The following is a 12,842-nucleotide window of genomic DNA, read 5'->3' on the forward strand; positions in this document are numbered from 1 at the left end:
TGCAGCTTTTTTTACTGTGTGTTCAGCAGGCCTAGCAGGGTTGGTGTGCAGCAGTCCTGTACCACTTCTCTGGTACACCCTGTGTCTGAATACCAGCACTCCCATGGCACCTAGGGTATATTAGACCTGCTGTGTATATAAGCAGCATTCAGCTTCTTCATTGCTTCCTGTGGCAGTACACATGGAGCCCACAGATAGCTGCATGCATTTGGTAATCGCTGCTTTTTTTCTTCTGGGAAAAAACTGGCAGATAAGTTTAGTAGTAGTTTGAAATAGTTTCTTCTTTCATCTTTATTTGTTGCTGTAGCTATTCTAGTACCAAGACAGTGAGATTCTCAAAGTGAAAACTTGAGATTTCTTAGAGGAGCTGAAAACTGGAATTCAGAGCTCACGCTCTCCCTTTCTTGTGAAGCACAGTTGCAATGTGGTAGGTGTTAATACAGCCCTTCTTCCCTTCAGCTGTGCCTGTGTCCTTTTGTGATCTTTTGTAGAAGTGAAAAGCAGTGTTTTCTGGAGAAATCAGAACTCTGTTGGAGAGCTTTATGTTGTTTCTTCAGCTAATAATTTTGCATAAAGTGCCCAAACTCAACAGATTTTTATGTATAAAGATGAATAAATAAATGTATAAATAATCTGATTAATATCTCAACTTAGTTTTCTATTCATGAGCCTATCTCCTGTTTTAAAACCAATTTCAAGTAGACTAGGGCAGGTTGTTAAGGGGATGTAGCAGTTTTCCTTTCTGTCTGTACAGCTGCCTGGCCGCAGAGGTGATGTTATCGCAGAATTTGCTTGGGGATTAAGCAGTATTTGTGCATTGTGCTGCCATACCAGCACAGAAGGTTTACTGGGAAGCAGGTCTGAATTCTTCATGGTCCAAGAACAGATAGATAGAGAAAAGTTGTTGTCTCTTAAGTCTGGATTACCAAGGGAATGTAGCCAATTTGAAGTTCAGTTTTTATTCTAGATGTTGTGGAAGACTATTTTTGGCTTTATTTAATGGTGAAGAAGGAAGGAAAGGATTTGAAAGGATATATTAAGAATTCCATATTCTCAGCTTTTAATTTAAGGGAGTGGTAGAATACAAACGAGTTGTTAACAGCATTTCAGTACTGAAATGGTGATAGTTTCCAAACATTTAAGATCCTATATCAGGACCTAATAAAAATAAACTACTGAACTGTTTGTAGACTTTATTATTTATCTTTTTCTATATGCTAGTATGATCTTTCTTTATTCCCCCTGTTTGATTATTGATTCTTAGGGTCCTCTTTCAAATTTGTCAAGTATGGATTCCGTGTCCCTGAAGGTTGCAATGGTAAGCATTTATAACTTTCATATTATGGTGGTGATGCTGTGACATGGTAAAGAATACTGTTAATTATCTCATTAGAAGATATTCATCTGTAGTAGAAGATATTCATCTAATCAGTCCTACTCTTTAAGAATATCTGAACTACATATCTGGGAATACTTTCTTCGTTTGTAGTAATTTGACCACTTGAAGTAATAAATACATAAATTATTTCTGAAGGGGTAGTCATAGAATATTATTTTCTAAGCCTTGAGAAGCAGATCTTTACTTACAAGAATGCTGTCCCATGAGTCATCTTAAATTGCTAAAAGCAAATACTTAGCTCTAATTAGTTTTAATCACCAAAGTTTCTTTTTTTGCCTCTATGCTTTGAAATATAGGTTCTGCTATAATTTATAATCTTAGTCCTAAGGCTTTGATTTTATGCAAATAGTTCAGCGCTTTACTTAGAAGTTAGATTCTGGGTGTATGTCGCAGTTATGGGTTTTTTAAGCTGAAAGCTATAATATATTTTAAAGCAAATTATCAGCTGATATTTTTTCTTAGAGTGTGCAAGTCTCTATTTTGCATAGAGATAGCAATATCACAGTTCAGTAGGCAATAATATATAATCTCTCACTCTTCTTGCTTAGCCAAGTTTAGCTTTATTCTAAAAGTTTAACTGTAAAGACCTGCTCATACAGCAGTATATGTACAAACCCATGGAAAAGAGGGGATTTTAAAAGTTTTTTTGAAAAAACTTATATGTTGAATGCATCCCAGTTATGACAGTGTAACCCATTTTTTTCTGTTCAGGATTTACACCAGCAATTCCCAAGCTGGTTGGATGAACAGAGCTCTGGCACAGAGCACTCATGGTTTACTCAGATCAGCGTGCATTCTTATTACAACTTACGAATTTTGCATTTAAAGTACCTTTTATTTATCATGGTCTTGTAGATTAACAACAGATTTAAAGGCTGAAGCTTGGGGACCTTCTCTTTTAAATTATACATATGTAGCACTGTTACCTATAGTGGTACATAATGACTTCTCTTGAATAGTTGAGAGAATTCAGCTGTTTTATTTTGTTCATTACTTAACTTCTGCTTCTGTGAACACGCTTTAACCAGAATGGAACTAAGTATGCTGACATCAAACCCACATAAATCCCATCTATCAACCTAATCTATTGGCTTCTCAGCATTTTAAACCAGGATTCAAGTTTTCCAGGTCCCAGCCTTTTAAGTTGTTCATAAATGCTTGCAAGTGGAGTACTTGTTAAGTCTATACCCCTCTCAGCTTTCCAAACAAGGACAAAAAACCCCAAAAAATTAATTTGTAAGATCTGTGACTTCATTACTCATTTTTGCCTATGTTTTAAATGATGTATGAATGTGGATTTTAGGATTTACCACCTTGAGAGTATTCATTCAGTGAACGAATGAACAGGAAAGTTGCCATCATTAAACTTACTTAGGGCCTTGTATTAGTGAGTAATTCCAAAAGAGATGATAAAGGTTTTTTGAATAATTTTTCAATGTTTGATGACATTCCTGATGATTCCTGAAGATGATTTCCTGTCACTATCTAATTAAAATGCTTCTTAGTGTAATATGTGTTCAGTATTCCTTGTGTTTTCACCTGTGAGCAGACCTGGTTTCATCTTCTCGGTAGCCACGTATTTGACCACACAGTCACAGAATGGTTTGAGATGAAATGGACCTTAAGGACCATCTTGTTCCAACCTTCCTGGCATGGGCCAGGGATATTTTTCACTAGACCAGGTTGCTCAAAACCCCATCCAGGCTGACCATGAACAGTACCAGGAATGGGGCAGCCACAATTTTTCTGATTGACTGTTGAAGACAGGAGGAATGTTTTTTCTTAGAATCAAAGCACTGCTCTTCTTATCACTATATTCTGTGAGAAGGAGAAGTAGGCTTAGAAGCAATTCAAGAAGCCTGAAGTGGGTGATTTGCTCTTTGTTTTCCCCAGCTAAGCAGCGACTGCCTGCCAAAAAGTAAAAAGAAACATGCAAAAAGAATCAAGCAACATGTCTAATTTGGGCAGAGTAGATAGTAGATAGCTCTGAAGCTGTCTTGTATTCCCTCTGCATTGAATAGACTCAGTGTGATCTTTAGTGATGTGTAAGTACCCGCACCAGCTGCATGGGAAGCTTAAATGGATAATTACAGAAGCTGGATTCTCATTATTTGCCCTCCACTCATATTCCTCAGAGTCAGAAACAAAATTTTGGTGGCAGAGGTACTGGAGTCAAAAATTTGTTTTGGACGATCAAGTTCTGTCTTTTAATGTAATCAGATGTTTTCAGAAATTGTGGTTTTACCTATTTCTGTATTATAGCAAGGTATTAATGTGTTGATCTCATATTCTCTTCTTGCAGGCTCAGTTTGATCGCTATCTGTCTGCTCCAGATAGTCTGTTAATGTCCCAGCTGAATTTCCTTCTGAGTGCCACTGTGAAGTAAGTACCTTGCCTCTGAATTTCTGTTATGCCTGAGTAGTGATCACAATGATGAATTTGATTAGGTTTTAGTGAATCATGATGAGAATTCATGTTATCAGCTGTGATGATATTTGCATTGTCCTTCAGGTCACAATTCAGTTTTGTTCTGACTCTCCTCTTTTTGAACAAGAAGTGAGGAGTATCTAGTTCTGTAACTTTCTGAAGTTGTTACCCTTGATTTAAGGGGCACCATCAAGATGAATTACAGTAATCTATTTTAAATATGTTCTGCTGTGTCAGCAGTTTTTTGTCAACTTGGTTGTGAATTGTTTTAGGACTATTTTGTATGCTTTCCAAAGACAGGTGAAATATATAATTCTCAAGAATTTCTTTTATCCCCACTGCTTTGTCAGTTCTAGAATTTTCATGTTTGTTGTCTTCTACTGTAGAATATTGGCATTCTGTCTCGTTGAATATTTTGCTGAGATTACTTTTCACCTAATGTATTTTTTTAGAGATTTCTTCTTTGAAGTGTGGAAGTAAGAACTTTATTATTTATCTCTTACCTTGTTTTTTGAATATAACTGAACCCTAAGGCTAGGGAAAGTGCCACGAATTTCTTTCCAATTAAATGTGAACCACATGAAGACTTTCTGTAGTACTTAAACTCAGAGAATTATATGTTACACTGATCAAAAACTTTCCTTGACATTATATTTCACACTTTTGTGAAGAGTGCAGGTAACTGGATATACCAGAAACTGAGACAAGCACATTTTACATAATGCAGCAGTATTTGGAGTTTCATTACTAGTGCTTCTCCTCAGTGAGGTTGTGTTACAGCATCTTGCAATTAGAAATTATGTATCAAGGCAAAAATAATTATTGTTGGGAATTGACTAGAATTGACTAGAACAGTTTGGTTGGAAGGGACCTAGAATGATCAGCTAGTCCAGCTGCCAGTTCTTACGCTGCACTGCTCAGGTTCTCCTCCTCCAAAGACTTCCATACCAGTGGAGCATGGCTGAGCACAGGGAATGCTGGTGTTTTTCAGCTGGCATTGAGAGTCTCTGCCAGATTTACCATTCCCTCAGCTCAGCTGGTAGAGCTGACCCTGTTGTGAGAGAGCTGTACTCTCTATAGAGATAGGTTAGCTTGACCAGTAATGTCATTGAAACAGCACAACTTCTGCTTCTCAGTGTCAGGGCATTAAACCTGTATTTAGCTCTTGATATATTTTCTTAAATGTAGGTCTTTTTAAAAATCATAATGACAATAAATGTATTTTGAAAGCCTCAGCTTTTCATTGCTAACACAGATGCAGTTTTAAGAGGTAGACTCTATGCTACCATAAAGACTCCAGCATTGTGAAATTACTTGAACTTAATCAATCCTTCTGTCAGATGAACCAAGATAAAGTGGTTATGTAGGCACTCTTAGCCTTATCCTATTGATAGGCTTTTTAAACCTCTCAGCACATTTTAAGCTGAATTCCTATTACCTTGCAGCAGGGACAGTTGAGAGGTAAGAGGGAAGCTTTGTGTGAGGATGATTGCTATAGCTGCTTCAACTCAGCTAACATGCAGAAATTTATTAATCTGCTGTAATTAATGCTGTAGGTCAAGTTCTGCTCAGAATGAAAACAAAGTAAATAAATAATTTAGCCCATTAGCCTTCAAACAACTAGCTTTACATGCAAACAATCCTTCTGGAATTAAAATACCCATTTACAGAGATGCTTCTAGAATCACTGTCTTGATAGTCAATATTGTCAATAGTAAAAAAGCCTGAAAATTCTGAATTTTCTCAAAATTCAAGTAAAACATTTAACCAGTGCTATAACTTTAATCCCTGGCTATAGTAGTTGGAATTTTTAATTTTGAAGACATCTTTCCTGAAATCAGATAATTGAGAGCCTTTGGTTCTCCCAATCAGACCCCATGCTTTGATAAGGGACAGTGTATTTATATACTCATTGGCAATATAATTTTTAAGCTTTGCAACTGTGAAGAACATTCCTTCCAATATTACCAGTGCATGCTCTAGTCTTTCAAATTCCTTTACTCATTTAAAAAGCCTTTAAACTACGTATTCATATGATGGTTGGTCTTGAAAAGCTCTTTTCATTCGTGTTGGATCACAGAAACTGAATGCTGGAATTACTATTTTTAGCAAGTGCTGCCATTTGTGTTAGTAATAAATGTATCACGTTGTTATGGCAACTGAAATTCTAATGTACTGATTAATGACACTGACATTATTTGATTGAACAACACATGTGATTCTGTTCAGTGCTCTGAATATTTTAACAAACTTTTTTAATTTATTCATTTGGTGCTCTAGATCTATACAAATTCAGTGTGCAATGCTTCATAAGAGATTGTCATGTTACAGTACCTTAGTGATCCCAGGCTGAGGTCAGAGACAGTTGTCTTACCTGAACACCTGGTTTATGTTTCCCTTATAATAGTGGGTTTGGATTTGCTATGATAAGGACAGTCTTTTTTTCAGGTATTCTAATAACCTAGTAATACTGGCAGTTGATGCTATATATAAAAAAACTGGATACTGGATGTCAGAATAAAACGCAGGTTTGGTCTTCTAATCTGCTTTCTCATAGTTTCTGTTCCTGTAAAGACAAAGATTTTTGTACTTGATCTTTGAAATTTCTTTAACTTGTCAATTCACAACAGTCTGTGAATTCAGCCCTGATTTTAGTGGATGCAGTTTTGTTGCCTTTGTTTCTTTTCTTTGCTGCATATTACAGCAGGGCTGAATCTGGATTTTTGGTTACCTTGGTTTCCTCAGCTTCTGCTGGAGTTCCCGTTGCATGGGTTTGGCTGTAAAATAGTTGTAACTGCTGCTCCTAAAAGATAAAAATTCCTCTGCTACTGTAAGCACCATCACCATCATGATTAAGTGAACTGATTCAGTAGACAATGTAAAATAAAATTATTAGGTTGTCTTCAAAAAGTATCAAATTTTCCAGTTAAATTTAGCATTCAGTCTGTGTGCATTGTTCTTCATTTATCTCCAGAAAAATAACAGGACACAGACTTCATAGCACTGTTGGTAAAAGGCTGTGTTTTAAATCTCTGACCGCTATCACTAGTTTTTTTCTGATTATGGAATTATAAAGCAAATAGAATATATTTGCTAGTAGGTGAAAAAAAGTGTGCATTTACAAAGGGCAGCGAGATGCCACTGGAGTTAGAAGGTAGATCACTAAGTTTAACAGTCTTTTAAAAGATACAGGCGAGTGCAGGTGGGAAACTGATGTATGCAAATTAAATCCTTCTATTAGTTTTTGCTTGATTGTAGAAATAAAGAATCTCTTGTCTTGGTTATCAGGTCATGTGCGAGTTTATCTGTGTACAATACAATTAGAGAAAAAAGCCTTTTTTAAAAAAAATTAGTGTTTATTTTTAATGTATGTCTTTAATTTGTTGTATGTAGTACAGCTATATTCTCTACAATTTGCAAATTATGTTACTTTGTTTTGGTTTTTAGAGAGCAGATAATAAAACAGTCAACAGAACTGGTCTGCAGAGCTTACAGTGAGTTATATGCAGCTGTGATGGATCCTTCAAATGAATACAAGGATCCAGAAACCATCCTACACAGATCTCCTCATCAAGTTCAGGCACTCCTTTCATAGTCTTGTGTCTCCCAGATTTATCAGCATCCATAACTCTGTATTTCTTGAGTATTTGCATTGAATTATTTTTCTGCTTTGAATTTGGGTGTGTAACTGTATAATTAAAATATGTAGGAATGCAGTTTTCTTTAATCTGCTTGGCAGAAGTCTAGTCTTTCCTGTGTCTTTGAATACTTTCAATAGGCCAGAAAATAGAATATAGATTGAAAATTATTTTAATGTATTTCTCTGATGGAAATGGACCTTGACAATGTGCAATCTCTTTGAAAAAGGAGAAAAGCTTTTTTCCTTGCTGTACATAATCCTTTCAACTACAGGTTTAACCATTGTCTCTTACGACCTCACCAATATTTTTATTTGCTCTATTGTCTGTTCTCTCATTCTTTTTCTCAGCCTGCTATCAGTAAACACTGATAACTGAAATTTTAATACAACTGATACACTTTGAATGACTCATGCATCACTTTTGCAGCTCGTAAATCATTTCAGAGTACTTGATGCTCTTTTGCAAATCCTGTTGATTAAATCTTTGAGGCAAAATTTGTGTGGTTTTTTGGCAATCTATTAGCTGGTATTTTCTGTCAGAAAAAGAAATGTTTGAACTACACACTTGTATATAACCTGGAACTTAATGCTTTAAATTATTTTTATCATTCTGTTTTACTGGAAGGATTTTGGTTTAGTGCAATTGTTTTCAGTAGGAATCCTTGTATCAGTTGAAACTTGCTGATCTCCTAAGGTTGGGACCAGTAACAGTGTATAGGTTAGGAAAGTGGTTTGCACAGCAGTGTGGCCATTCCTCCCTCACATGTACATAATTTTTGTTTTGTTTGTTTTTATATACAGAAAAAGTCCATCTGCTCTAGTGCATGTGTTTCATGTCAGTTCCTAATCCACCAAGAGATTTTAATGGTTTACGTGACTTGAGATTTACGTGGGAGAGCTGGGGTGTGTAGATGTCCCGATCTGATGCATAGAAAGCCATAAGTGAAGCTTTTATTTCTTTCCTCTGGTGCAAGCTGAAGCTTCCCTGTGTAGAAGCCCTGATATTACAGAGGGGATTTAGGAGACTTCTGCTTCGAGGAAAAGAGGAAAATAAATAAGTAGGATATTTGTTCTCCATTGGGTCTTGCGATAATTATCTGCAAATTCCTTAAACATAGTTATTTTTTAGGAAAGTATTGTTAAAGAGAAACCTTCAGGACACAAAAAGTCAGTAAAATGGATTTGTGACTAGGTTTTTTTTTTTCATTTGTTTTTAAAGGATGATTTAAGCAAACTCTTTTGTTGGAAGCATATAACTTTTGTTTTCTTTGTTACTGTAGGAGTGCCACAGAGTTATTACAGTCGTCTGAGTTTACTCTCACATTATATGTGGCTTATTTTATGTACATCAAGGGGGAGAGGAGCAGTCATTCATATTGAATAACTTATTTTACTTTTATTAGTAGTAATACTCCACATATAAAATACATACTTGGTGGTAGCCAAGTCTGCAGCTTAGTGTATGCTTGCAAAAGAGCAAGGCATAAAGAGCAGCAGCAGTACATTTTAGCCTCTTGGAAGACTCATTGCACAAAATGCATTCAGCACACTCAGAAAGCAGCTTCTGTGGTTATGCCACAATAAAGCAATAGCTCCTTTTCCAAATGGGAGTAATTTGTTGGTATAGAAAGTGTAAGGGTCCCTGCAGTTCTTGGGCCAGGAATAGATTTTTCTGTAAATATGAATGTTAGATTTATTTTGTTTAAAATCTCTAGACTTGTTAGACAAAAAATTGTAGACACTTAGAAAAGCTCTAATGGAAAATTACCAGGTAAGGCTCTTTATATTACTCAGATTTTGCATTGCCATAGTATACATTCAGGCGACTGTTCATTGTTGTTTAATAATGTTAATATTGCTTAATGTGCCTGTAATTATTATCTAATATATGGAAATTACATCAGCTGTGAAAGGACTATAAATTAGCTTGAGATGAGCATACTCATAAGAGTGAACTTCTTCCTGAAATAACACTCAACCTCAGTCTCCAGTAATCAGCAGCTTGCATGAGGATTAGTAAGAAGTTGCTTCCTATCTTTGATTCCATGTAGAGACTTACTCATTATTTGGTCTTCTCTTGGTAAAAATGCAAAAACTGTGGAAGTTGTAATTTAGGAAAATTAAAGTCAGTCAACTAATTTTGGTCTGTTCAATTAAAGTTAATGACCAATAGTCACAAATAAGAAAGGACATCAATAAAAATATTTGAATTATTGACTCTGTCTTCCATTTTGTTACTTTCTCTTACTTGCCTTCCTGTGAATAGGAAGGAAAATGTGATAAGATTGACCTGCCTTTTCCATCTTGGCATTTCTGACCCTTTTATATTAGCAGTTCCCAGGATTTCCACACTAGGAACTTTGAAGCTGCAGTCCCCTGATTAGCTAGACGATCCATAAGTGTTGCAGTAAATGAAGTCACTCTGGGTGTCGGTATCTGACCCATTTTCAGACCAGTTACTGCAGCTCTGACTTGAACACGGCTTAAAGAGATTCTCCCATGGCTGGGCTGAGTCAGTCAGCCCTTCTGCTGCTCCTTATCACTTTTCCTGGAGGGACGTGGCTTTTCCTGGAAAGAGCAACTCCCTGCTCTGTGCTGGGCTACAACTGGGGAAGGTGGGAAAAGAGAGGGATTTGCACGCTGCTCATAGTAGGCAGCACTCCCTACATGTGACACCCTGACAACCCCATTCTGAGAACAGACGTGTTGTCTGGTACGAAGGGCACTTTTCTGGGAAGTGGGAGAGCTGGGTTCTGGGCCAAAGGAGTTTGGAATCAATATATGCCATCTTCTGGCGAGCACCCAGCCCTCTGACTGTTGTGTTACAGTATGAGATGGGGCAGGTCTGTTTCTTCTCTTTTGAATTCAGCAGCTGTGCATAAATCTGTGCAAAATATGGGAGGCAGAAGATGGAACAAGCAAGGAGGAGTTTGGCCCTGAGACATGTACATAAGGGTTCTCTGAGACCTCCAAGGTCTGGATCTTCCTCCATTTATTACATCAGGACCTTATCTTTGATTCCAGTACATGAGTCCCTGAAATAGAATCAGGGTCCCGGACTTTTATCACCCACGGAGTATCCAGTGAGCAGCAAGATACGGAGATGGGCTTGGGTTGGACCCAAGGTGGTTCATCTGCTCCAGTGGCAATTCCTATGTATTTACTCCAACATGTACAATTTCCTCCTTACTGCTTTATAAGTGTGCACACCACTGAGGAAATACAATATAAAAGTTGCTTTAATTACAGCAAGCAAGCAGCAGCCCAGCCGTGATGATTTTTGTTTTCTATTACAGGAAAAGAGAAGCTTGCAGAGGTTTGGAAAGGTGATAATCTCTTTTGCAGCATTTCAGAGTACTCCTCCCTGTTCTCTAAGATTTATGACTCTAGCCCTGCATTTTGTCTGTTAGACTCAGCTGTAATTATTTTTATTAATGTTTTGAAATATGTGTTGAGGGAAAATAGTTTCAGAACTGCTAAACTTTTCCACTCGTTTAAAAAACTGTAACTGTTCTTTGATCCCTTTGCTTGGCTTGCTGAGTCACTTTGTGGGCAGCCCAGGGGGTGGGACGCTTATAAAATTTTGAAATTAAACAAAGAGGTCAGACATATTTCCATGAGCAAAACACACCCTCCAGAAAGGAGCATGGGTGTGGGTTTATTTGAAATCCACTGCCACCTGCTTCTGAGGGGAAAATGTGCGAAAAGAGACATTTGTTTGTGTCTCTTAGGAGGACACCCATCCAAAATGGCCCGGGTAGGGTTAGATGCTGCAAATGGATGTTAAATTGATGTTATATTTGAGAAGTTTAGAGAATTTTCAGAAGTCATATAACTCAACTCACGTACTGAATTTACTTGTTAAAGATTTCCATAACTGCTGCATCTTTTCCCCACCAGTCTTAAGAACTTTGCAAACCTTATTTGAAGCCAATCCAGAAACTGCTACACAAATTCTAACCTTTGAATATTTAGGGTAAAGTGAGATGCTTTGAGTCAGCCAGTGCATACAAAGCAGTAGTTGAACTCAGAGCAAATGTGTTTCTTGAAAGAATTTCAAAAAATGGGAAATTAATATAATTTGAACTTGAACATTTGCCCTGATGGGTAGGAGAGGCAATGCCATTCATGTGGCAAGGCAGATCTCTTTGGTGGTCCACTACACAGTAGGAAATCAGCTTCAGTTTTTCAGAATCAAACTCCTTGGAAGTTTTTTAAAAGTGCTTGTGTGCTGCTGTGCTGTGCTAAGCAAGCCAGCCAAGCTGTGATCCAGTGGGGATGTCTGTGTGTATGTTGTTTCCAAATGCTCAAAAGGTGGGTGAACCTCTTGGCACACAAAGATCTTTTTCCAATATGCTAACTGTCTCCATCTTTTAGTAAAGAGCCACGTTGTACAGAGCTAATGCAAGTCTGGAGTAAACACAAGACATTGCTTCTGGCTTGGTCCTCGACCAACTGTTTATCCACCCAGAGATGGTGCCAGTAGATCTCCCACAATCTGCAGAGTCCTCTGGTGCAAAGCTAGGGAAAGGCAAAGCACAAAGGAGCCTTTACACCTGAAAATGCACACTTTTGTACATACCTTGTGTGCATTAAGGCCTGAATGAGGGTACGACCTCCTCATGCTACAGTTGTCTTTGACTTTGCATACAAGGGAAAGATGAACCACAAAGACTTTGCTCTTAATGAAAGAAGTTTGTTTTAACTACCTTGCTTTAGCAGCAAATGGAGAAGATGGAGAAGATACGGCTGAAAGGTGTTTGATAGATTACTGCAGAGGGGCTGATGGAAAAGAAAGAGACAGTTGCATGTTTTATATTCAGACAATGAAGCTTTCACTTGCTGCCTGGTTCACAGATGTGGCATTGTCAAATTGCAGGAAAATGCCTGGCAGACTGTATCATTGACTATTTTAGGGAGGAAAAAAAAAATCAGAACACACTATTTATAGAAGCTACACAAATAAGTACTGAGTTCTTATCAGCCAAAGATAACATTAGTTGTGATATATCAAAGTAATCTTTATTTTATGGAAAATGGATAATAGGGTGTAATTTAATCCTCTGTGAATGTAATGTATATTTCAAAGGGTTCTTTTTTGTCAATAAAACCATTTGTTGTACTTGTTAAACTAATTAGTCTTGTTGCTGTTGCTTAGGACAGGATAAAAGATGCCCATTAATGAAAAAGGGGAGGAAAAGAGGGTTTGAAAGTTTGTGAAATATTTTGTACTCGTTGCAAGCCAGTTTTTTGATCAAAACAGATTTTACCTCTCACTGTAAACCTGTGTCAACTGAGTTTGTGCAGATTGTATGTTTTTCTTTTTTAATTAAAGAAAATAAAGGATTACCCCAAAAAATTCATCTAATCTCTCGG

The 12,842-nt window shown here is 37.1% G+C and overlaps 1 protein-coding gene across 2 annotated transcripts in view; it reads left to right on the forward strand.

Annotated features, from left to right (window-relative positions):
• COG6 (component of oligomeric golgi complex 6) overlaps positions 1-9,683 on the forward strand; it is a 53,722-nt gene extending 44,039 nt beyond the window's left edge. For both annotated transcript variants that reach the window (XM_033051303.1, XM_033051304.1), the window contains exons 17-19: positions 1,265-1,318; positions 3,702-3,781; positions 7,274-9,683. In XM_033051303.1, coding sequence (XP_032907194.1) covers positions 1,265-1,318; positions 3,702-3,781; positions 7,274-7,421 — 282 coding nt within the window. In that variant the 3' untranslated portion in view covers positions 7,422-9,683. The remainder of the gene's footprint in view (positions 1-1,264; positions 1,319-3,701; positions 3,782-7,273) is intronic.
• The last annotated feature ends 3,159 nt before the right edge of the window (positions 9,684-12,842 follow it).

This window comes from Catharus ustulatus, chromosome 2 (genome assembly GCF_009819885.2).
Source record: "Catharus ustulatus isolate bCatUst1 chromosome 2, bCatUst1.pri.v2, whole genome shotgun sequence".
Lineage (NCBI taxonomy): Eukaryota > Metazoa > Chordata > Aves > Passeriformes > Turdidae > Catharus > Catharus ustulatus.